This window comes from Oncorhynchus mykiss, chromosome 6 (genome assembly GCF_013265735.2).
Source record: "Oncorhynchus mykiss isolate Arlee chromosome 6, USDA_OmykA_1.1, whole genome shotgun sequence".
NCBI lineage: Eukaryota > Metazoa > Chordata > Actinopteri > Salmoniformes > Salmonidae > Oncorhynchus > Oncorhynchus mykiss.
The window spans coordinates 66,566,087-66,591,712 of NC_048570.1; the positions used below are offsets into that span (position 1 = coordinate 66,566,087).

General features: G+C 41.5%; 1 protein-coding gene across 2 annotated transcripts; it reads left to right on the top strand.

Annotated features, from left to right (window-relative positions):
- The first annotated feature begins 9,403 nt into the window (after positions 1 to 9,403).
- LOC110526389 (lysine--tRNA ligase) lies at positions 9,404 to 25,487 on the top strand. Of its 2 annotated transcripts, XM_036980750.1 has the most exons (15): positions 9,439 to 9,560; positions 12,508 to 12,696; positions 12,863 to 12,995; positions 14,607 to 14,772; positions 14,860 to 14,953; positions 15,052 to 15,238; positions 15,395 to 15,520; positions 15,730 to 15,849; positions 15,936 to 16,098; positions 17,584 to 17,757; positions 17,863 to 17,948; positions 18,047 to 18,132; positions 18,306 to 18,432; positions 23,906 to 24,049; positions 24,962 to 25,487. In XM_036980750.1, exons 2-15 carry the CDS (start codon positions 12,554 to 12,556, stop codon positions 25,034 to 25,036), a joined length of 1,824 nt encoding a protein of 607 aa, XP_036836645.1. In that variant the 5' UTR covers positions 9,439 to 9,560; positions 12,508 to 12,553; the 3' UTR covers positions 25,037 to 25,487. The 2 variants fall into 2 exon arrangements, with proteins under 2 accessions (XP_021463011.1, XP_036836645.1); XM_021607336.2 differs by lacking the exon at positions 12,508 to 12,696 and having other exon boundaries at positions 9,404 to 9,560.
- Positions 25,488 to 25,626: the final 139 nt, after the last annotated feature.

The following is a 25,626-nucleotide window of genomic DNA, read 5'->3' on the forward strand; positions in this document are numbered from 1 at the left end:
ATGAAAGATGTGGTGTGCCTGAATGATGGCCGAGGGACCAGGATTGATGTAGCCACAGGGAAGGAGGATGCCTTGGCCCTCACTCTTGTGTCTAGTGTGATAGCAGGAATCCTTTGAGTGGAATGTATGGGAGGAGTTGACAATAGGGAGTGATCATTATCCCATACTATGTACAGTAGGTCGGAGGAGGTGTCAGTGGAGTAGACCGGTGGGTGTTTGGAAGGGCAAAGTAGGATCAGTTTCAGGAGCTGAGTGAGCAGGTGATGGCTCGGGTGGATATAAGTGGGGATGTGGATAGTATGAATACCTGAGTGGGACAGCTACTGTGGCTATACCTAAGAGTTCAGGAAGGAGGAGGAGGAAAGCAGTCCCATGGTGGACGGAGGAGTGTGGGGCAATGGAGGAGTAGAAAGAGGGCATTTAGAGTACTGAAAAGGACGCATGACTTCCAACATCTGATTCGGTATAAGAAGGCCCTGGTGAGGAGAACTATCCGTCAGGCAAAGAGGTCATGTTGGCGTCGGTTCTGTGACACCATTGGAAGGGTGACACCTGTGGGAGAAGTGGGGTTAAAGGGAGTGAGATTATCCAGTGTTGACTATTGGGGAGGATATGGCAGTAACAGATGAGAAGGCAGAGATGATGGCCAAAATGTTTGTCCAAAGTGCATAGCACAGCAAATTTGTCAGAGGGGCAGAGGGGGAGAGAGAGAACAAGAGAGGAGCACCCAGGAGTGCTGGACAGGAGGGAGGATGTAAATTATGTGTTGAATGCACCATTTACCATGGCAGAGGTGAAAAGGGCAATATGTAAGGCTGGGTTATCTTCACCTGGGAAATATGAAGTGTGCTATGTTATGTCGACCCATCTTCTTGATGGGGCACTGGATAAGGTATTGGTGTTGTACATCAACGTGTGGGAGGAGGGGAAACTACCAGGCAGTTGGGAGGCAGTAGTGGTACCAATCTGGAAGCCAAGGAAGGACCCAGCGAGGCCAACAAGTTATTGGCCAATAGATTTAACATCACGTGTGAAAGATTATGGAACATATGATTACGGCGAGGCTAACTTCCTTCCTGGAGAGCAAGGGGCTAGTATCACCACATCAGAGTGGGTTCAGGAAGGGAAGGGGGACTATGGACCCAGTGCTCTGCTTAGAATCATAGGTCAAAGGCTCAGGTGAACAAGGAGAATGTTGTAGCTGTCTTTTTTGATGTGGAGAAGGCGTATGATATGATGTGGAAGGAGGGGTTGATAATCAAGCTTGATATTATGGGGGTAGGAGGAAGAACGTACAACTGGATAAAGGATTTTCTGTTTGGAGGTACAGTTGAAGTCGGAAGTTTACATACACCTTAGCCAAGTACATTTAAACTCAGTTTTTCATCACTCCTGACATTTAATTCTAGTAAAAAATTGGGTAGCCTTCCACAAGCTTCCCACAATAAGTTGGGTGAATTTTGACCCATTCCTCCTGACAGAGCTGGTGTAACTGAGTCAGGTTTGTAGGCCTCCTTGCTCGCACACACTTTCAGTTCTGTCCACAAATTTTATATGGGATTGAGGTCAGGGCTTTGTTATGGCCACTCCAATGCCTTGACTTTGTTGTCCTTAAGCCATTTTGCCACAACTTTGGAAGTATGCTTGGGGTCATTGTGCATTTGGAAGACCCATTTGCAACCAAGCTTTATCTTCCTGACTGATGTCTTGAGATGTTGCTTCAATATATCCACATAATTGTCCTCCCTCATGATGCCATCTATTTTGTACACCAGTCCCTCCTGCAGCAAAGCACCCCACAACATGATGCTGCCTCCCCCGTGCTTCACGGTTGGGATGGTGTTCTTCAGCTTGCAAGCCTCCCCGTTTTTCCTCCAAACATAATGATGGTCATTATGGCCAAACAATTCTATTTTTGTTTCATCAGATCAGAGGACATTTCTCCAAAAAGTATGATCTTTGTTCCCATGTGCAGTTGCAAACCGTAGTCTGGCTTTATGGCGGTTTTTGAGCAGTAGCTTCTTCCTTGCTGAGCGGCCTTTCAGGTTATGTCATTATAGGACTCGTTTTATTGTGGATATAGATACTTTTGTACCTGTTTCCTCCAGCATTTTCACAAGGTCTTTGCTGTTGTTCTGGGATTGATTTGCCCTTTTCGCACCAAAGTCTGTTAATCTCTAGGAGACAGAACGTGTCTCCTTCCTGAGCGGTATGACGGCTGCTTGGTCCCATGGTGCTTATACTTGCGTACTATTGTTTTTACAGATGAACGTGGTACCTTCAGGCGTTTGGAAATTGCTTCCAAGGATGAACCAGACTTGTGCAGGTCTACAATTTATTTTCTGAGGTCTTGGCTGATTTCTTTTGATTTTCCCATGATGTCAAGCAAGGAGGCACTGCGTTTGAAGGTAGGCCTTGAAATACATCCACAGGTACACCTCCAATTGACTCAAATTATGTCAATTAGCCTATCAGAAGCTTCTAAAGCCATGACATCATTTTCTGGAATTTTCCAAGCTGTTTAAAGGCACTGTTAACTTAGTGTATGTGAACTTCTGACCCACTGGAATTATGATACAGTGAATGATAAGTGAAATAATCAAAGTAGATGTCCTAACCGACTTGTCAAAACTATAGTTTGTTAACAAGAAATTTGTGGAGTGGTTGAAAAAACGAGTTTTAATGACTCCAACCTAAGTGTATGTAAACTTCAGACTTCAACTGTACATAGGGCATCAGCCTCTAAGGTGCAGGGTTGAGTAACCGGGTGGTAACCAGCTAGTGATGGCTATTTAACAGCCTTGAGATAGAAGCTGTTTTTCAGTCGCCTGGTCCCAGCTTAGATCCAACTGTACTGACCTCGTCTTCTGGATGATAGCGGGGTGAACCGGCCGTGGCTCGGGTGGTTGATGTCCTTGATGATCTTTTTGGCCTTCCTGTGACATCGGGTGCTGGAGGGCCGGCAGTGTGCCCCCGGTGATGCATTGGGCAGACCGCACCACCCTCTGGAGAGCACTTTGGTTGTAGGCAGTGCAGTTGCCATACCAAGGGGTGGTACAGCCCAACAGGATGCTTTCAATTGTGCATCTGTAAACATTTGTGTGGCCAAGACAAAGTCTTAGGGGCTAAGACAAATTTATTCAGCCTCCTGAGGTTGAAGAGGCACTGTTGTGCCTTTTTCACCACACTGTTTGTGTGGGTGGACCATTTCAGGTTGCCAATGATGTGCAGTCCAAGGAACTTGAAGCTTTTCACCGTCTCCACTGTAGTCCTGTTGATGTGGATAGGGGTGTGCACCCTCTGCTGTCTCCTGAAGTCCATGATCAGCTTCTTCATTTGTTGACATTGAGGGAGAGGTTATTTTCCTGGCACCACTACGCCAGGGCCCTCGCCTCCTCCCTGTAGGTAATCAGGCCTGCTACTGTTGTGTCGTCTGCAAACTTGATGATTGAGTTGGAGGTGTGAGTGGCCACGCAGTCATGGGTGAACAGGGAGTACAGGAGGGGGCTGAGCACGCACCCTTGTCAGGCCCCTGTGTTGAAAATCAGCTTAGTGGAGGTGATGTTTCCAACCTTCACCACCTGGGGGTAGCCCTTCAGGAAGTCCAGGACCCAGTTGCACAGGGCGGGGTTCAGACTCTGGGCCCAAGCTTGGAGGGTACTATGGTGTTGAAGGCTGAGCTATAGTTAATGAACAGCATTCTTACATAGGTATTCCTCTTGTGCAGATGGGAAGGACAAGGCAGCTACCTGGTGGATAACGATACACCGCTGGGGAGCGTAATTAGGCCTTTGTTGTTTTCATTCGTGGTCAATGATGTTTACTCTCAGGTATGGCGCGATATTTGTAGGTCGTCATCCAGGTCCTGGATGGCACGAGACAGTGGAGCATGTATTGATACAGTGTGGGCAGTATGAGAGGGAAAGAGAGAGGCAGATATCTTGTATGGGGGAGAAGGGAATACAGGAAATTAGTTTAAAGAGTATATTGAGTAGAACGTCATTAGATATAGTCTCAAATATTTGTTAATCTTTTTTAAGAGAAACGTGGCTGGCAGGTATAAGTTCATTTCTCCCTTGCTCTGGCCCACAGTCCAGTACAGAAGGTGGCGGTAATGCACCATAACTTGGATACCAACACCCGACAAAGCCTAGCGAAAGAGAAAAATATGATGGCAGACGTTACGGAGGTGGATGCAGAGAAACTAAGCAAAAAGTAAGCCATTGTCGATTCACTCCTTTATTGGACAGCATTTATGAAGACATGTGCAACACGTTGATGGTGTGTGTGGATCACTTCCGTGTTATTATTCCATAAAAGCAGTAGGATATTGTTGCACACGGTTGCATCAGATCGGATAAAGCACGATGGAAAAATAAGTGTGCCATAGCGAATGTACATACATATTCTAATGGTCCATTAGGTTCAAGCAGCTTATCACACGTGCTGCTTGCAGTCCATTAATGTACACGTATGCATGCTCTCCATCCTATTCTGTGAGTGAATATAACTACAAAACCGATATTGCATCGTACAAATTACCCAAGGTTATTTGCTGATTTGAAGTTTTATTTTCATGTAGGTTGATTAACAAAACCACGTTTTAGCTAACGAAGTGTTTGCCTTTTTAGCTTTATCATAATGAGTCGCTTGCCAAATTCACCAACCTTTCAGGTCATACTGATGTGCTATTTATGTGAAGAAACATTGAACTCATCAGTATTTTGCATTATTCTATAATCTCACTTCTATAATGGGATGGCTTGCTAGCTAGTGTATTTAGCTAGCTACTTCTGGGCAACGTGGTCTGACTGATCAGCTCAGAATGAAAGTGAAAATGTTCTTCCTACTCAGTTGAACAAGTACCCAATTGTCATAAAGTAAAGTTACCTGAATAGAAAATGACTCAAGTGAAAGTCAGAGTAAAATATATTCCTTGAGAAAAGTCTATGTTTGGTTTTATGTATACTTAATTCTCAGAAGTAAAAAATACTATTACTTTTATTACTTATATTAGGTAAATCAGAAAGCATGATTTTTGTTTAAAAACAAAATCTCGAACATTAAGTAGACAGGACACACCAGAAAGCATTTTTCTTTTTACATTGGATAAAAACACAGACTACAAAATAGTATATCTATATCAAACACTACACTGATTACCTTGTAACCCCACTTCTGAGAAAATGGCCCTTGAATGTTTTGGTACACCTACTGGAGAGCTCTTCTTTCTCTACCCATTCAGCAGAGTTCACACCCTCTTAAGCCTTAGCCCCACCCATCTCTTTAAGTATTCACATGTAAACAAACAAAGTTTTCAAGACTTAAAGTGGTGAAAGTAGTAGCAAAAAGTATTAGTACACTTTATCTAGTCCTTGGCCTAAATCCTAATCTGACTTTGGTGCAGGTCATGTTGTTCTTCACATTACCATCTCTGGTAAAGACACACTATTTATCAAATCAAAGTTTGTCACATGCACAGGATACAGAAGGTGTAAAAGCTACAGTGAAATGGTTACTTGCATGTCTGCTTTTGCAATATCAAAAATAGAACGTGTCCAGATGAAAATATTGTATAAATATTTTATTATTAGATGATGCTTACCCGGACACAATTGTCTAAATTGATGGTTCATGTGAAAAAATGCTGTAACCACCCCCCAGCCATAAATAGCTAAGTGGATGGGTCACAATTGTCTAGGCATGTACACATGTTCATGAAATACATGCATTGGACAAAGGTATATGGACATCCCTTCAAATCAGTTGATTCAGCTATTTCAGCTACACCTGTTGCTGAAAGGTGTATAAAATTGAGCACACAACCATGCAATCTCTGTAGACAAACATTGGCAGTAGAATGGCCCGCATTGAAGAGCTCAGGGACTTTCAACGTGGCACTGTCATAGGATGCCACCTTTCCAACAGGTGTCGTGGAAATTCTAACCAAGTGAGAGAGACTCTGAAGTAATGAATAACAATCATCTGGTGATCGCTGAGAACCCCGAAACAGAGTTGGGTTAAGATGGCAAAGTTACAACCTCTTAGTCTACATGACAAACAATATGTGTGGAATGGGTCAAAGGGTGAGGTTTTGTATTTGAGAAAGGAGTATCCCCCAGCCAGATATCATTTGCTGTGAAAACTGTTCTAATTATGTAGAAACCAAAGTTTGGCCCCTAAGACTAGGTTATTCTTATCAGCTGTCCATACCAGAGCCATCTCCTCCCTGGTACCTCCGAGTACACAAACACCAGAATACCAGGCTCCGAGAGAGGACACGACCATCCTAAATCAGTTGCTAGCTCAAACCCCAGAGGCCAACTCAGTTAACACAGACACAGATGAGGAAGTAGTAAGAAACCGTATTCGATGCATAAACAGTATTAACACAATCTCGTAATTTTCTACCATACAAGTCAATTTGTCAAATCTCTGCCCTGCTAGAGCTGCCCCAATCAACTGTAAGTGCTGTTATTGTTTAGTGGAAACGTCTAGGAGTAACGTCTCAGCTGCCAAGTGGTAGGCCACACAAACTCACAGAATGGGACCACCAAGTGCTGAAGCGCATAGCGCGGAAAAGTTATCTGTCCTCGGTTGCAACACTCACTACTGAGTTTCAAACTGCCTCTGGAAGCAATGTCAGCACAATAACTATTCGTCGGGAACTTTGTGAAACGGGTTTCCATGGCCGAGCAGCCGCACACAAACCTAAGATAGCCATTGGACTCTAGAGCAAGTGGAAACGCATTCTCTGCAGTGAGGAATCATGCTTCACCATCTAGCTAGCTAAACAATAAACCATAATCCCAACCCATACAGTGCAAACAGATTGTCATAGCTAGCCACTGTTGGATTCTGGGTGAAACTTTGAACATTGTTATACTCAGAAGTATAGGAACATTAGTTGCAAAAGAGACATGAGGGGTGCCATAATGAACCTTGGGAGGGGCTGAGTGCAGGGAACACGATTGCATGTGGCAATACTGAGTCACTCCGGTTCACACTGACAGTGTGCAGAAAGTAGTCCATCACAACTTTTTCTCACTGATCTTTCTCACTCATGCATGTAGCACAATGGCAACATTAAACGATTGATTAAATAAAAAGGGATGATGCCTTTCTATAACATGGCAGTGTTCTCCTCTCAGATCTATAAATAAGTCTAGTTTGTGCATGCCAGACACAAGCCAATACAAACATCTTCCATGGAGACATCACTACAAAACACATTATGTACATTTGCCATAGAACGATACAAATAATAAATAATAATATACTATTTAATTACATCAAACAGACAACCGTGCACACTGGTATACAGTGTATTCAGACCCCTTCACGTTTTTTGTTACGTTACAGCCTTATTCTAAAATAGATTTTCCCTCGTCAATCTACACCCAATACCCCATTATGACAAAGTGAAAACAGATTTTTAGAAATTGTAGCAAATGTATTAAAAATAAAAAACATAACATATTTGATTTGGTCAAATAAGTATTCAGACCCTTTTTCTATGAGACTCAAAATTGAGCTCAGGTGCATCCTGTTTCCATTGATCATCCTTGAGATGTTTCTTGGACATTGACCAAGTTATTATTATTGTAGCTGTCTACCACAGCATATTGGAGTTGAAATTAAATAAGGAGCTGAAAGTGTAGAAGTTCATTTGAGGGTATTTACATCCAAATCGGGTGACCGGTGTAGGAATTATAGCACTTTTTATATGTGCCCCCCTTTTTTAAGGGACTAAAAGTAATTGGACAATTGGATGCTCAGCTGTTCAATGGCCAGGTATGTGTTATTCCCTCATTAGTTAATTTACAAATAAGCAGATAAAAGGTCTAGAGCTGATTTCAAGTGTGACATTTGCATTTGGGATCTGTTGGTGTTAACCATCAATATGAAGTCCAAAGAGCTGTCACTGCCAGTGAAGCAAGCCATTATTAGGCTGAAAATCAAAACAAACACATCAGAGAGATAACAAAAACATTATGTGTGACCAAATCAACTATTTGGTACATTCTTAAAAAGAAAGAACCCACTGGTGAGCTCAGGAACACTAAAAGGCCTGGAAGACCACTGAAAACAACTGTGTTGGATGACAATAATTATTTCCCGAGTAAAAAAAAAAACCTTCACAACAGTTGGCCAGATCAAGAACACCCTCTAGGAGGTAGGCATTTCTGTGTCAAAGTCAACAATCAAGAGAAGACTTCACCAGAGTAAATACAGAGGGTTTACCACAAGATGTAAACCATTGGTAAGCCTCAAAAACAGGAAGACCAGATTAGTGAACAACTTAAATGTTACCTTTAAAAAAATGAATCCATATAAAATGTATTTTTGCTTTTGTTGGGGCATTTGTATATTCTTGTAGTTATGACATTTTTGGCCGATACGATATCCGATATTTTAAGCATTCTAGTACAGTTAAATAGTTGAAACACACACACACACACTGACCAAAAAGTTATTTTGTTGGCATTTACATATGTCCCCATTACCAGTAAAACATAATGAAAACCTATTTCTTTCACTTACTTGCTGTGCTATTTCGTTGTTCATTTGTTCAGTCTCAACCAGGATTTCATCATAAATGTCAAGCAGTTAAGTTTATCTTGACGTTAATGATATTTCGCCTTTGAGTTGTCTTGATGAAATTTTCTTAATCTTCCAAATGACTGCTCGACTTGTTGACTGCTCGATCCACACAGCAGACATTGTGGGCTAGGTTATGAATGCTATGTTGCACGTGTAGCGCTATATTTTTTTGTGGCGTCATCTACCTACGCTATATAGGTATGCACGTCAGCTTTGACATCGGTTTTGCACATCTGCGTTAAACTAGACATCGGGCCGATGTTGGCATTTTTAGCTAATATCGGCCTATTCCGATATGCTTATGTGCTTATGCTTATCAATATATGCTTATCAATATATTGTGCATCCCAAGTAGTTATATTTATGTAAACCTGCTGGTATCTATATTAATAAAGATAGATGATATGTTTTCCTTTGTCTAATTTATTTACCCACTCTGTTGTTTGGTTTTGGTTCAATTTTTGCATTGATCAACTTTTCTTTTGTTGTTCAGGAGACACATGAATTTTCCATACTGTGAAAGATTTGAAATGTCAAAATCACAAGCACAAGCACATCAATCTTGATGTTTGAAGAGTAACATCACTAACATCAATTAAATGCATCGTGGTCATACCCTAGCTCTCCATCCATATTGACATTTATTTTAATATTCGCATTAGACATTTATAATTAGTAAAGGACCTGTGTTCTTCAACGAAGATAAAAATGAAGGCCACCCATGGAGTTATTTGAAACAACAAAATAAACTCACATGATCCCCTGGTGGTCTGAGTGCTGTCCTACTTTTACGCAGCGTCTTGCGTCAGACTGATGCCCTCGAACGCGTTGTGACGTCATTGCGTACAGTTGTGTGTGTGTGTGTGTGTGTGTGTGTGTGTTGGCGTTGATCTTGCTTGCTGCACGAGGAAGATGGCTGACGTTACAGAGGTGCACTCAAATGAACTCAGCAAAAAGTAAGCCAATGTCGAATCACTTTTCTATTGGAAATAATCTATGAATATGTGTGCAACACGTTGATGGTGTGTGTTTCACTTCCGTGTTATTATTCGATCAAATTTTTAGGATATTGTTGCACACAGTTGCATCAGATCGGATAAAGATCGATGGTTAAACGACTGTTCCATTGCGAATGTGCATACAAATTCCAATGGTCTTTTCTGTCAAGCGACATGGATGCTCTTCATCCTATTCTGTTAATGGTGATGATTACAAAATCCATATTGCACCGTAGAAATTACCCAGGTAATTTGCTGACGTGAAGTTCCTTATTTTCAGCTAGGTTTATTGACAAAACCACGTTTTAGCTGAAGAAGTGTTTGCCTTTTTGGGTTTACCATAATGAGTTGCTTGCCAACTTTACCAACCTTTCAGGTCATACAGATATGCTATATATTTGAGGAAACATTGAACCAAGCTAAATATCCTATTTCACTTCCGTAATGTGATGGCTTGAAAGATAGTGAATTTAGCTAGCTACTTCTGGGTTACGTGGTCTGATCAGCTCAGAATGAAAGTGAAAATGTTCTGCCTACTCAGTAGAAAATTATCATGCTTCAGTAAAAGTAAAGTTACTGTAATAGAAAATTACTTAAGTGAAAGTGAGAGTAAAATATTACCTGAGTAAAAGCTTTGGTTTGAAATATACTTAATTATCAAAAGTAAAAGAAAATGCTTTTTTTTTTTTGTTGGACACTCAACCATGACTAGGCAGGACAAACCCATTTTCACGATGTCAGGTATATCATCAAAATAAAGAAATTACAGAAATATTTGGACTCATTCAACAGTTTTTACCTGATTTTAATTAGAATACGATTGGAAATTAATGTTAAAATTCATTGTTATTCCGAAAACAAATTGAAATCAGCTACAAAATGGTGTATCATACACTGCACTTGAGGAACAATGGAAGTAATTCTCATTTGAAAGTTAATAAACATGTGTCACCACTTGTGAGAAAATGGACATTGAATGTTTTGGTACACCTACTGGAGAGCTTTGTCTACACCCATTCAGCATAGTTCACACCCTTCTTAAGCCTGTCCCCACCCATCTCTTTAAGTATTCACATGTGAAGCCATGTGCTAAACAAAGTAAGAGTAGTGTAGTAAATAACCAAAGATTTCAAGACGAAATGTGTTGAAAGTAGTAGTAAAAATACACTTTACCAAGGCATATATCATAATCTGACTTCGGTGCAGGTCATATTGTTATTCACATTACCGTCTTTGGTAAACACACTATATATCAACATGTATTTGTCACAGGTACAGGATACAGAAGGTGTAAACGGCACAGTGAAATTGTTATTTGCATAGTAGCAATATTAAGTGTCCACATAAAAATATTTTATAATTATTAGATGATGCTTACCCAGACACACTTGTTTAAATTGATGGGTCATGTGGGGGGAAAATGCTATAACCACCCCCCAGCCACATCTACCTAAGTGGATGTGTCACTATTGTCTAGACATGTACACATGTTCATGAAATACAATAGATGGTTGTAATCATCCCAGACACATCTGGCTAACTTGATGGGTCGTGTCTCTGGCGAAGCCGAGTCTCTTGTTTAGGTAGCTAGCTAGCTAAACAGTGAACCATAATCCCAACCCATACAGTACAAACGGATTGACGTACTGAGTAGCTCATGTTATAAACATAAGCATGCTACATTGCAGACCAATCCAAACTCATCTCTCGGCATGTCCATCCCATCCATTATTTCAGCCAATCATGACCAGCGGGAAGGTTCCTGTATTTTTCTGTAGCTAAATCAACTAGGCTTGTAATTTAACATTTTGATTCATATTTACAAATGGCATACAAGTTTGTTATTAAGGCACATGAAAATTCACATTCTATTTTTATCCCCAAAAATGTTTTACATTTAATTCTCTTGTGTATTAGCGACGTGCAACATTCGCACATGGAATCTGGGAATAGTGTGCATATCACTGTAAAAAATAGCCGGCTACATTTTGGATTGTTGCATTTTGTTTAAAGTGGGTTGCCAACATGGAAAGGTTAATGCAACACTATTTTGTTAATCAGTCATATTGATATCACATTAACATCAATAGAACGGGGGGAAATAATTGGGTTGTATGCGCTATTTAAAGTTGAACTGACGGCGCTTTAACTACTCAGCAGATATGAAGAAATGTAACTAATCCTGGGGATTGCAATACAATAAACCTAGCAAGGGCAATGATCACAGGTCAGTCATAACGTGGCTAATCAGCTATCATATCTATTTATGTAGCTATTTATTTAGCAAGTTAAAAAATGGCGCCTAACGTTAGCTAGCTAAGGAGGATGTCATTGGGTAAGTGAGTGAGTGACTGACCCTTTTCCCCTCTTATTGTTTTTTGGTGGCTACAGCTAGAGATACAGGCGTCATTTAGTCATTCTAGGAGACTGCCGAAATGGAAAAGAAGCAAAATCAGTTGCTTGGTTATTTAACTTAACCAAATTAAGACCCGAAATAGGATATCAACACTGACCAGGGTTGGTTGTTCATTTTGAATGACAGTTTGACTCTTAAATCTGTATATTGGTGTGAGCCCAGGGACCTTTATAGAGAGACATTCCTGATATATCTCGGGGCCATTTGAAAATGATGGCAGAGTTTTCGAACTGCAAAGTCCTGCAACTTTTACTCCAATGTAGTGGAGTAAAAATTGTCCAAATATAAATAGTGAAGTACAAGACACCCCCCCCCCCCCAAAAAAATGATTTAAGTAGTACTTCAAAGTATTTCTACTTACTTTATACCACTGTTACTAAACCTGTTAACACAGAACAAAAATATAAACGCAACATGTAAAGTGTTGGTCCCATGTTTCAAATTCACAGAAATAAGTCAGCTGTGCTCTGTGTGTGTGTGTCTCTCCAGGTCTGGTCATTGACTGGTGTAGCACAGTAGGTCATCCTGCTTCACCATGCTGACTCTGGTGGTCAGAACTGCCAGGCACCAGGTGTGCCAAGCCTTTGGGGTCAGGGCTCAGGGGGTAAAGTTCGCTCTCCCCAGTGCAGCGTCAGTCCCAGCTTTAATTCAGGGGAATCGCTGGCGAGGTGACAAAAGGTTGGTGGCTTTTCCATTCAGTGAGAAAAACAACCACCCTTTTGTCATGAATGATTCCCTTTTTAGGCATTACTTGAATGGCTTTATTAAGTAGTCCCCTCAACCCCGATGCAGAGTCCACTAGATACCCTGATGTTACCCTCTTTGTCTGTGTTGTTGTTGTCAGTGAGCTGAAGAGGCGAATGAAAGCTGAGAAGAAGGCATCTGAGAAGGAAGCCAAAGTCAAAGAGCAGGTTGAGCAGAAGGAGACCAATGACCAGGCAGATCAGAATGCAGATGAGGAGACCCTGGACCCTAACGTGAGCTATATGGATGTTTATGTTCATCCTTCCCTCCCTCTTGTGATTTGCTTGAGAACATTTACTGCTGATCTTAGTAGAATATTAAAAATGTATATACACTACTGGTCAAAAGTTTTAGGACACCTTCTCAGTCAAGGGTTTTTCCTTATTTTTACCGTTTTCATCATTGTAGAATAATAGTGAAGACATCAAAACTATGAAAAAACACAAATGGAATCATATAGTAACCACAAATCGAAATATATTTGAGATTCTTCAAATAGCCACCCTTTGCCTTGATGACAGCTTTGCGCACTCTTGGCATTCTCTCAACCAGCTTCATGAGGTAGTCACCTGGAATGCATTTCAATTAACAGGTGTGCTTTGTTAATTTGTGGAATTTCTTTCTTTCTTAATGCGTTTGATCCAATCAGTTGTGTTGTGACAAGGTAGGGGGATATACAGAAGATAGCCCTATTTGATAAAATACCAAATCCATATAATGGCCAGAAGAGCTCAAATAAGCAAAGAGTCCATCATTACTTTAAGACATGAAGGTCAGTCAATACGGAACATTTCAATGACTTTGAAAGTTTCTTCAAGTGCAGTCTCAAAAACCATCAAGCGCTATGATGAAACTGGCCCTCATGAGGATCGCCACAGGAATGGAAGACCCAGAGTTACCTCTGCAATCTGCTGCAGAGGAAGTTCATTAGAGTTACCAGCCTCAGAAATTGCTTCCCAAATAAATGCTTCAGAGTTCAAGTAACAGACACATCTCTGTTCAGATTTTGTTCTTTTGTCTGGAGTCCAAATTTGAGATTTTTTTTGTTCCAACTACCGTGTCTTTGTGAGACGCAGAGTAGGTGAACGGATGAGCTCCGCATGTGTATTTCCCACCATGAAGCATGGAGGAGGTGGTGTTATGGTGTGGGGGTGCTTTGCTGGTTACGCCGTATGTGATTTATTTAGAATTCAAGGCACACTTAACCAGCATGGCTACCACCGCATTCTGCTGCGATACGCCTTCCCATCAGGTTTGGGCTTAGTGGGACAACCTTTTTTTCCAACAAGACAATGACCCAACACACCTCTACAGCTGTGTAAGGGCTATTTTACCAAGAAGGAGAGTGATGGAGTGCTGCATCAGATGACCTGGCCTTCACAGTCCCCTGACCTCAACCTAATTGAGATGGTTTGGGATGAGTTGGACCGCAGTGAAAGAAAAGCAGCCAACAAGTTGGAAAATAATTCCAGGTGAAGCTGGCTGAGAGAATGTGCCAAGCTGTCATCAAGGCAAATGGTGGCTATTTGAAGAATATCAAATGTAAAATATATTTTGATTTGTGTAACAACACTTTTTTTTGCTTACTACATGATTCCATATGTGTAATTTCATAGTTGATGTCTTCACTATTATTCTACAATGTAGAATATAGTTTTTTTTAAACTTGAATGAGTAGGTGTATACAAACCTTTGACTGGAACTGTACATGCAAACCTGACATTTTGTAACATGACGGTGTTCTAAAACTTTTGACCGGTAGTGTATTTCTCAAAAATAGGGCTGCAGTAATTGAGCTCTTGTACATTTGCAGTAACCTCACTTTATATTGTTTATCCCAATAGCAATACTTTAAGATCCGCACTCAAGCCATCCAGGCTCTGAAGGGCACAGCAGAGGACCCATACCCTCACAAGTACAATGTAGATCTGTCGCTCACAGAGTTCATTGAGAAATACAACCACCTACAGCCTGGAGACCAGCTAACAGACATTGTCCTCAATGTATCAGGTACTGACAACTGTTTTCAACTATTGTGTGTTGGAATAATGTGTTTTGATGGTCAATCTGACATATGTGAAACTCTGTTGTTGGCAGGTCGTGTCCATGCCAAGAGAGAGTCTGGGGCCAAGTTAATCTTCTATGACTTGCGAGGGGAAGGCGTCAAGCTGCAAGTTATGGCAACCAACAGGTACAGAACATGGTCCTTCCCAGAACTCCACTACTCATGTGAGCTCATAACTCCCACATGTATCTTTTCTAACCCCTTCTGTCAATCTTCCCTGTCAGGAGCTACAAGTCTGAGGAGGAGTTTGTACGCATCAACAACAAGCTGCGGCGTGGTGACATCATTGGTGTTCGTGGTAATCCAGGGAAGACCAAAAAGGGCGAACTGAGCATCATTCCCATAGAGATGACCCTGCTTTCACCTTGCTTGCACATGCTGCCCCACCTGCACTTTGGTCTCAAGGACAAGGTGAGCACCTTCACAATCCTGTAGTGGACATACAGAAAACATGTCAGGCCTTCATATGAATGAGAGATGATACAGGACACCTTTAATTCATGTAACCTGCAGAAGAAATTACAATTTTTAGGGATCCTCACACTATCTCTAACCAATTGCCTCCAGGAAACACGATTCCGTCAGCGATACCTGGATCTGATTCTCAATGACTATGTGAGGCAGAAGTTTGTAACACGTGCCAAGATCATCACTTACCTCCGCAGCTTCCTGGACGGGCTGGGATTCCTGGAGGTGAGGGAAATGGCCACTAGGGGGCACTTGTGTCAGGGAAATTACATTGGAGTGTGGAGGAGTTCAGGTTAAGAGTTCAAGAGGGGTAAAGCTCTCTTCTCTTTGATGTGGAAAGTCATTTTAAAGGCTTCTTTTTCACAAACAGCGTTTTGGTGATAGATGGAGATAGGTAACTGAGACTTTAAAACCACAACACACATTTCTTACAGATTGAGACGCCCATGATGAACCTGATTCCTGGTGGGGCTGTGGCCAAACCCTTTGTGACCTACCATAATGACCTAGACATGAACCTTTACATGAGGATTGCTCCTGAGCTCTACCACAAGGTAACATGTCCCCTGAGGAAGGACCAATAACACATGAAAAAACACTTTCAACTCCATGCTCATATTTCTGTGTCTTTTTTCCCCAGATGCTTGTGGTTGGGGGGTTTGACAGAGTGTATGAAATTGGACGGCAGTTCAGAAACGAAGGCATTGACCTCACCCACAATCCAGAGTTCACCACCTGCGAATTCTATATGGCCTATGCAGATTACTATGACTTGATGGATATCACAGAGAAGCTTCTCTCGGGTGAATGAAGGGGGTGTTTCTACTTCATCATTCTGGAATGTGTATATATATATATATATATATATGTGTATATATATGTGTATATATATGTATGTATATACAGTGCCTTGCGAAAGTATTCGGCCCCCTTGAACTTTGCGACCTTTTGCCACATTTCAGGCTTCAAACATAAAGATATAAAACTGTATTTTTTTGTGAAGAATCAACAACAAGTGGGACACAATCATGAAGTGGAACGACATTTATTGGATATTTCAAACTTTTTTAACAAATCAAAAACTGAAAAATTGGGCGTGCAAAATTATTCAGCCCCTTTACTTTCAGTGCAGCAAACTCTCTCCAGAAGTTCAGTGAGGATCTCTGAATGATCCAATGTTGACCTAAATGACTAATGATGATAAATACAATCCACCTGTGTGTAATCAAGTCTCCGTATAAATGCACCTGCACTGTGATAGTCTCAGAGGTCCGTTAAAAGCGCAGAGAGCATCATGAAGAACAAGGAACACACCAGGCAGGTCCGAGATACTGTTGTGAAGAAGTTTAAAGCCGGATTTGGATACAAAAAGATTTCCCAAGCTTTAAACATCCCAAGGAGCACTGTGCAAGCGATAATATTGAAATGGAAGGAGTATCAGACCACTGCAAATCTACCAAGACCTGGCCGTCCCTCTAAACTTTCAGCTCATACAAGGAGAAGACTGATCAGAGATGCAGCCAAGAGGCCCATGATCACTCTGGATGAACTGCAGAGATCTACAGCTGAGGTGGGAGACTCTGTCCATAGGACAACAATCAGTCGTATATTGCACAAATCTGGCCTTTATGGAAGAGTGGCAAGAAGAAAGCCATTTCTTAAAGATATCCATAAAAAGTGTTGTTTAAAGTTTGCCATAAGCCACCTGGGAGACACACCAAACATGTGGAAGAAGGTGCTCTGGTCAGATGAAACCAAAATTGAACTTTTTGCCAACAATGCAAAACATTATGTTTGGCGTAAAAGCAACACAGCTCATCACCCTGAACACACCATCCCCACTGTCAAACATGGTGGTGGCAGCATCATGGTTTGGGCCTGCTTTTCTTCAGCAGGGACAGGGAAGATGGTTAAAATTGATGGGAAGATGGATGGAGCCAAATACAGGACCATTCTGGAAGAAAACCTGATGGAGTTTGAAATATCCAATAAATGTCGTTCCACTTCATGATTGTGTCCCACTTGTTGTTGATTCTTCACAAAAAAATACAGTTTTATATCTTTATGTTTGAAGCCTGAAATGTGGCAAAAGGTCGCCAAGTTCAAGGGGGCTGAATACTTTCACAAGGCACTGTATATATATATATATGTATATATATGTGTGTATGTATGTATATATATGTATATATATTATATGTATATATGTATATGTGTTGCTCACAGTGATATGAAGGTGTGTCGATGGTAGGTTCCCTTACTAACTGGTCTGCTCTCTCTCTTCCCATCAGGAATGGTCAAGCACATCACTGGAGAGTACAAAGTGAAGTATCATCCAGAGGGTCCAGAGGGCCCGACCTATGAGATCGACTTCACTCCTCCCTTCAGGAGGGTCAGCATGACGCACGACCTGGAGAAGGAGATGGGCGTCAAGTTCCCAGCTGCTGACACCTACGACAGTGACGGTAAGAGAATGAATGGCGGTCAATACAGTGCCACAGCTATACCTCTATATATTTATAGAATTTCCTAGGCTGTCTTACTGACCTGTCCCTCTCCACCCTCCCCAGAGACCCGTACATTCTTTGATGAACTGTGTGCCCAGAAAGGAGTGGAGTGCCCTCCTCCTAGAACTACTGCCCGCCTCCTTGACAAGGTGCCTTTTCTAATCTACATCAGGAAACCCTCCTCCTATATACCCCTTCCGTGTTGTTAACATCACGACTAAACTGAAGTTGATGTTTATCCCTGCAGTTGGTGGGAGATTTCCTGGAAGTCACGTGTATCAACCCCACGTTCATCTGTGACCACCCACAGATCATGAGCCCCCTGGCCAAATGGTGAGCTCTTCCTATCCATATTACACTAATTTAAAAACAAGCAAAACTGCTCTTATTCACATTCCAATGGACTGCAGTTTACCATTTGAAACTGAGTCATAGGTATTGCAGTGCCCCCTGCTTGTCAATGCTGATGTATCTATCTATGCTCTCTTTGATCTCTCCCCATACAGGCACCGGTCAGAGAAAGGCCTGACGGAGCGTTTTGAGCTGTTTGTATTGAAGAAGGAGATCTGTAATGCCTACACTGAGTTGAACGACCCTATCAGACAGAGGGAGCTCTTTGAGCAACAGGCTAAGGTCAGTGTGCCTGGGCAAGTCGGCTGAGTAATGCTAGAAACTACAGTTGAAGTCGGAAGTTTACATACACTTAGGTTGGAGTCATTAAAACTCGTTTTTCAACCATTCCGCAAATTTCTTGTTAACAAACTATAGTTTTGGCAAGTCGGTTAGGACATCTACTTTGTGCATGGCACAAGTAATTTTTCCAACAATTGTTTAGACAGATTATTTAACTTATAATTCACTGTATCACAATTCCAGTGGGTCAGAAGTTTACATACGACTGTGCCTTTAAATAACTTGGAAAATTCCAGAAAATTATGTTATTGCTTTAGAAGCTTCTGATAGGCTAATTGACATCATTTGAGTCAATTGGAGGTGTACCTGTGGATGTATTTCAAGGCCTACCTTCAAACTCAGTGCCTCTTTGCTTGACATCATGGGAAAATCAAGAGAAATCAGCCAAGACCTCGGGAAAAACAATTGTAGACCTTCACAAGTCTGATTCATCCTTGGGAGCAATTTCCAAATGCCTGAAGGTACTGTTAGGTTCTAATTTTTCAGAGTAAATAACTCACAGACACTAGAGAAGCTTAACCAAGTTTAATTATTCCCAAAGCGTCGACATACAGTGCCTTGCGAAAGTATTCGGCCCCCTTGAACTTTGCGACCTTTTGCCACATTTCAGGCTTCAAACATAAAGATATAAAACTGTATTTTTTTGTGAAGAATCAACAATAAGTGGGACACAGTCATGAAGTGGAACGACATTTATTTGATATTTCAAACTTTTTTAACAAATCAAAAACTGAAAAATTGGGCGTGCAAAATTATTCAGCCCCCTTAAGTTAATACTTTGTAGCGCCACCTTTTGCTGCGATTACAGCTGTAAGTCGCTTGGGGTATGTCTCTATCAGTTTTGCACATCAAGAGACTGACATTTTTCCCATTCCTCCTTGCAAAACAGCTCGAGCTCAGTGAGGTTGGAGGGAGAGCATTTGTGAACAGCAGTTTTCAGTTCTTTCCACAGATTCTCGATTGGATTCAGGTCTGGACTTTGACTTGGCCATTCTAACACCTGGATATGTTTATTTTTGAACCATTCCATTGTAGATTTTGCTTTATGTTTTGGATCATTGTCTTGTTGGAAGACAAATCTCCGTCCCAGTCTCAGGTCTTTTGCAGACTCCATCAGGTTTTCTTCCAGAATGGTCCTGTATTTGGCTCCATCCATCTTCCCATCAATTTTAAACATCTTCCCTGTCCCTGCTGAAGAAAAGCAGGCCCAAACCATGATGCTGCCACCACCATGTTTGACAGTGGAGATGGTGTGTTCAGGGTGATGAGCTGTGTTGCTTTTACGCCAAACATAACGTTTTGCATTGTTGGCAAAAAGTTCAATTTTGGTTTCATCTGACCAGAGCACCTTCTTCCACATGTTTGGTGTGTCTCCCAGGTGGCTTGTGGCAAACTTTAAACAACACTTTTTATGGATATCTTTAAGAAATGGCTTTCTTCTTGCCACTCTTCCATAAAGGCCAGATTTGTGCAATATACGACTGATTGTTGTCCTATGGACAGAGTCTCCCACCTCAGCTGTAGATCTCTGCAGTTCATCCAGAGTGATCATGGGCCTCTTGGCTGCATCTCTGATCAGTCTTCTCCTTGTATGAGCTGAAAGTTTAGAGGGACGGCCAGGTCTTGGTAGATTTGCAGTGGTCTGATACTCCTTCCATTTCAATATTATCGCTTGCACAGTGCTCCTTGGGATGTTTAAAGCTTGGGAAATCTTTTTGTATCCAAATCCGGCTTTAAACTTCTTCACAACAGTATCTCGGACCTGCCTGGTGTGTTCCTTGTTCTTCATGATGCTCTCTGCGCTTTTAACGGACCTCTGAGACTATCACAGTGCAGGTGCATTTATACGGAGACTTGATTACACACAGGTGGATTGTATTTATCATCATTAGTCTTTTAGGTCAACATTGGATCATTCAGAGATCCTCACTGAACTTCTGGAGAGAGTTTGCTGCACTGAAAGTAAAGGGGCTGAATAATTTTGCACGCCCAATTTTTCAGTTTTTGATTTGTTAAAAAAGTTTGAAATATCCAATAAATGTCGTTCCACTTCATGATTGTGTCCCACTTGTTGTTGATTCTTCACAAAAAATACAGTTTTATATCTTTATGTTTGAAGCCTGAAATGTGGCAAAAGGTCGCAAAGTTCAAGGGGGCTGAATACTTTTGCAAGGCACTGTAGCTGTATTCAGACAGCAAAACATTTCTCACTATCACAGTTATATACAATCCCACTTTAGGACACATGTCCTTCTTTCTCCAATCCTTACATCTTATGGTTCAACAGGAAGAAGGTAACCAGATACTAAACCCTGATTACTCCCTTAAGGGGAACTGACCTCACCTCCTGACCTCAACCCCTCCTTCCCCTAGTCCATAGATGTCCGTCTGTCTCCCCTATCTCAACCGTTGCTCTACTCCTTTCCACCAACACATTCCAAAGCTATCCGTCTTCCCACAGAGAACCATTAACTTCTGACACACAACCCAGTCTCTTTCACTCTTCCTATTCAAGGCTTCTTCTCTATCCTTTATTTAGTATCTCAATGTTCAAAGTTTAGCCGATTCCAACAGTACTACATTAATCTGTACAAACAATGGTACGCAAGTATAAACACCATGGGACCATGCAGCCGTCATACTGCTCAGGAAGGAGATGCGTTCTGTCTCCTAGAGATGAACGTACTTTGGTGCAAAAAGTGCAAATCAATCCCAGAACAGCAAAGGACCTTGTGAAGATGCTGGTGGAAACAGGTACTAAATTATTTTGAGAATGACACAAATATTAATTTCCACAAAGCTTGCTGCTTCAGTGTCTTTCGATATTTTTGTCAGATGTTACTATGGAATACTGAAGTATAATTACAAGCATTTCGTAAGTGTCAAAGGCTTTTATTGACAATTACATGAAGTTGATGCAAAGAGTCAATATTTGCTGTGTTGAACCTTCTTTTTCAAGACCTCTGCAATCCGCCCTGGCATGCTGTTAATTAACTTCTGAGCCACATCCTGACTGATGGCAGCCCATTCTTGCATAATCAATGCTTGGAGTTTGTCAGAACTTGTGGGTTTTTGTTTGTCCACCTGCCTCTTAAGGATTGACCACAGGTTCTCAATGGGATTAAGGTCTGGGGAGTTTCCTGGCCATGGACCCAAAATATCGATGTTTTGTTCCCCAAGCCACTTTGTTATCACTTTTGCCTTATGCCAAGGTGCTCCATTATGCTGGAAAACGCATTGTTCATCACCAAACTGTTCCTCGATGTTTTGGAGAAGTTGCTCTCGGAGGATGTGTTGGTACCATTCTTTATTCATGGCTGTGTTCTTAGGCAAAATTGTGAGTGAGCCCACTCCCTTGGCTGAGAAGCAACCCCACACATGAATGGTCTCAGGATGCTTTACTGTTGGCATGACACAGGACTGATGGTAGCTCTCACCGTGTCTTCTCCGGACAAGCTTTTTCCGGATGCCCCAAACAATCGGAAAGGGGATTTATCAGAGAAAATGACTTCACCCCAGTCCTCACTAGTCCAATCCCTATACCTTTTGCAGAATATCAGTCTGTCCCTGATGTTTTTCCTGGAGAAAAGTGGCTTCTTTGCTGCCCTTCTTGACACCAGGCCATCCTCAGAGTCTTTGCCTCACTGTGCGTGCAGATGCTCTCACACTTGCCTGCTGCCATTCCTGAGCAAGCTCTACTGGTGGTGCCCCGATCCCGCATCTGAATCAACTTTAGGAGACGGTCCTGGCGCTTGCTGGACTTTCTTGGGCCCCCTGAAGCCTTCTTCACAACAATTGAACCGCTCTCCTTGAAGTTCTTGATGATCCGATAAATGGTTGATTTAGGTGCAATCTTACTGGCAGCAATATCCTTGCCTCTAAATCCCTTTTTGTGCAAAGCAATGATGATGGAACGTGTTTCCTTGCAGGTAACCACAGTTGACAGAGGAAGAGCAAGGATTCCAAGCACCACCCTCCTTTTGAAGCTTCCAGTCAGTTATTCGAACACAATCAGCATGAGAAAGTGATCTCCAGCCTTGTCATCGTCAACATTCACACCTGTGTTAATGAGAGAATCACTGACATGGTGTCAGCTGATCCTTTTGTGACAGGGCTGAAATGCAGTGGAAATGTTTTTTGGGGATACAGTTCATTTGCATGACAAAGAGGGGACTTTGCAATTAACTGCAATTCATCTGATCACTCTTCATAACATTCTGGAGTAACTGAAAATTGCCATCATACAAACTGAGGCAAGCAGACTTTGCGAAAATGTATATTTGTCATTCTCAAAACTTTTGGTCATGACTGTATATCCACAGTAAAATGAGTCCTATATCAACATAACCTGAAATGCCGCTCAGCAAGGAAAAACCCACTGCTCCAAAACCGCCCTAAAAAAGCCAGACTACGGTTTGCAACTGCACATGGGGACAAAGATCATACTTTTTGGAGAAATGTCCTCTGGTCTGATGAAACAAAAATATAACTGTTTGGCCATTATGTTTGGAGGCTTGCAAGCCGAAGAATACCATCCCAACCGTGAAGCACGGGGGTGGCAGCATCATGTTGTGGGGGTGCTTTGCTGCAGGAGGGACTGGTGCACCTCACAAAATAGATGGCTTCATGTGGAAGGGAAATTATGTGGATATATTGAAGCAACATCTCAAGACATCAGTCAGGAAGTTAATGCTTGGTCACAAATGAGTCTTCCAAATGGACAATGACCCCAAGCATACTTCCAAAGTTGTGGCAAAATGGCTTAAGGTCAACAAAGTCAAGGTATTGGGGTGGCCATCACAAAGCCCTAACCTCAATCCTATAGAAAATGTGTGGGCAGAACTGAAAAAGCGTGTGCGGGCAGGGAGGCCTACAAACCGGACTCAGTTACAGCAGCTCTATCAGGAGGAATGGGCCAAAATTCACCCAACGTATTGTGGGAATCTTGTGGAAGGCTACCCAAAACGTTTGACCCAAGTTAAACAATTTTAAGGCTATACACTAAATTAGTATTTGGTAGCATGTAAACTTCTGACCCACTGGGAATGTGATGAAATAAATAAAAGCTTAAATAAATCACTCTACTATTATTCTGACATTTCACATTCTTAAAATAAAGTGGTGATCCTAGCTGACCTATGAGGGAATTTTTACTAGGATTACATTTCAGGAATTGTGAAAAACCGAGTTTAAATATATTTGGCTAAGGTGTATGTAAACTTCCGACTTTAACTGTTTGTAGTAGTACTGAAGTATTTTCCGAAAAGTCTTCCCTTACATCAACTTAGTTACCATTGGTGCTTCATTTTCTTTCTGATATTTTCCCGTTTGAGTCACCACCCTGTAAATCTTGATGAGCTACTTATTTTTAGTTTCTCATCTAGCTGCTGTGTGTATTTTTGTGTTTTATTAGGCCAAGGCAGAGGGTGATGACGAGAGCATGTCCGTTGATGAGACTTTCTGCACGGCACTAGAGTATGGCCTGCCACCAACTGCTGGCTGGGGCATGGGCCTTGACCGTCTTACCATGTTCCTCACAGACTCCAACAACATTAAGGTACAATCAAAGTACATACAGGCAGAGGCCCAATGTAGATCCTTTACAATCTCTAAAGCCTTGTTCACACTGTAGGCCTTAATGCTCAAATTAATGTCGTTTTTAAGCTCGTTTTGAAATACTGACTGTAAAAACAGGAATTTACAAGTGACCAAATCCGATTTTTGTATGTTCAGACGGCAGTCATTTGCAGACATGGCTATGCTAGGTGTCATAGTAACGACTGGTGTGTGCGCAGTGGTTTAGGCTGATTGGTGGTGCTCCTGCTTCCTATCACTCATGTTATGTAGCAAGCTAAGGCCAGAACAATGTTTGCAATGGATGTTTCCCTGTTCCTTTAAATGTTAAAAGTCATAGTGTAAGAACACTTATAAAGCCTCAAACGATAAGCTGATCCACCTTTCAAAAGGAGTCCTTTTTGGCTAGCCACAACAGTCCGCTAGCTAGGTAGCTGTTTAGCTTTCTAGCACATTCACTCATTTGTTTGTAAATCATTAAAAAGCTAGTTAGCTACCACATGTTCTTATCAAACTGTGAACAGAGTAGCTAGCAAACAAGATAAGCCAAATAAGTCAAAAACAGTTGCGAGCAAATAAATCACATTTGACCATTCAGAAACAAGTTGCATGGCCAGGAATCAGATTCACCTACGAAGGTGGTTTGAAATATCCGATTCCATGTGCTTTAAGATTTTATAACAGATTTTAATTGTATATGCAAAAAAAAACAAAAAAAACGTTTTAGTCACTTCAAACTGCCAATGTGTACAAGGCTTTAGGCATGCATGTTTATTATTATGCTGTAGGGGACATTGTGTTGATGCTTGTTTACACACACACGCACTACAAACTTGAATACGCTTCAGCAGGACTCTGTGTCTGTGTGAAACCACCTGTTAATTCTGTTTCACAGGAGGTACTGTTCTTCCCTGCCATGAAGCCTGATGACAACAAGACAGCCCCTCTCACAGAGGGCACCTCTGTGTAGTATTGTGACCTCGCCTGCTGGCAGATCTCTGCAGGGGTTGGCATGGTGATGAAGCCTGGGTAAATAATCTGATTGGTCTGTTGGTCTCACTGTGTGTTCCGGTGGTGTTGAATGTTATTCATTTTATCATATGGTTTGAATCTTACAATCTGCATTATTAAGGGAAATAAGTTACTTTTTACAATTATTTTTCCACCTTTACATAGTTGAAACATTCAATTGTGTGCTGTTTTGCCTTGTATTACTTTGCGGTTGTCTCTTTTCTGTCTTCCCTCATTAGAGTGTTGGACATCCAAGCCCAATGTAATGTCAGTGAATGAGGGTTTCTGGACATGTTTGTGTTGTGTTATTGTATGCCATACAGTCAACGACTTATTTTTACAAATTCTATGTTCACCCATACAACTGCCATTGTCACAAAAATAAAATGACAAAAGTGAATCTGTATTCCTATGATGGAGTTACATGTGAATGTGTCTGCAGCTGATATACTGTTGTAGTAGGCTTAAGTTACTGGTCTGTGTTCTTTAGCCATGGTGTTTATTATGTACCTTTTCATAAGCTTTTGGATGAACCAGGGTTGTAGTCAT

Bases quoted from the DNA above. Each gene is read 5' to 3' on its own strand.
- LOC110526389 (XM_036980750.1), top strand. From the start codon at position 12,554: ATGCTGACTCTGGTGGTCAGAACTGCCAGGCACCAGGTGTGCCAAGCC. The intron at 16,099-17,583 runs GTGAATGAAGGG...TCTTCCCATCAG, and splicing joins CACAGAGAAGCTTCTCTCGG to GAATGGTCAAGCACATCACT. The intron at 18,433-23,905 runs GTCAGTGTGCCT...GTGTTTTATTAG, and splicing joins TCTTTGAGCAACAGGCTAAG to GCCAAGGCAGAGGGTGATGA.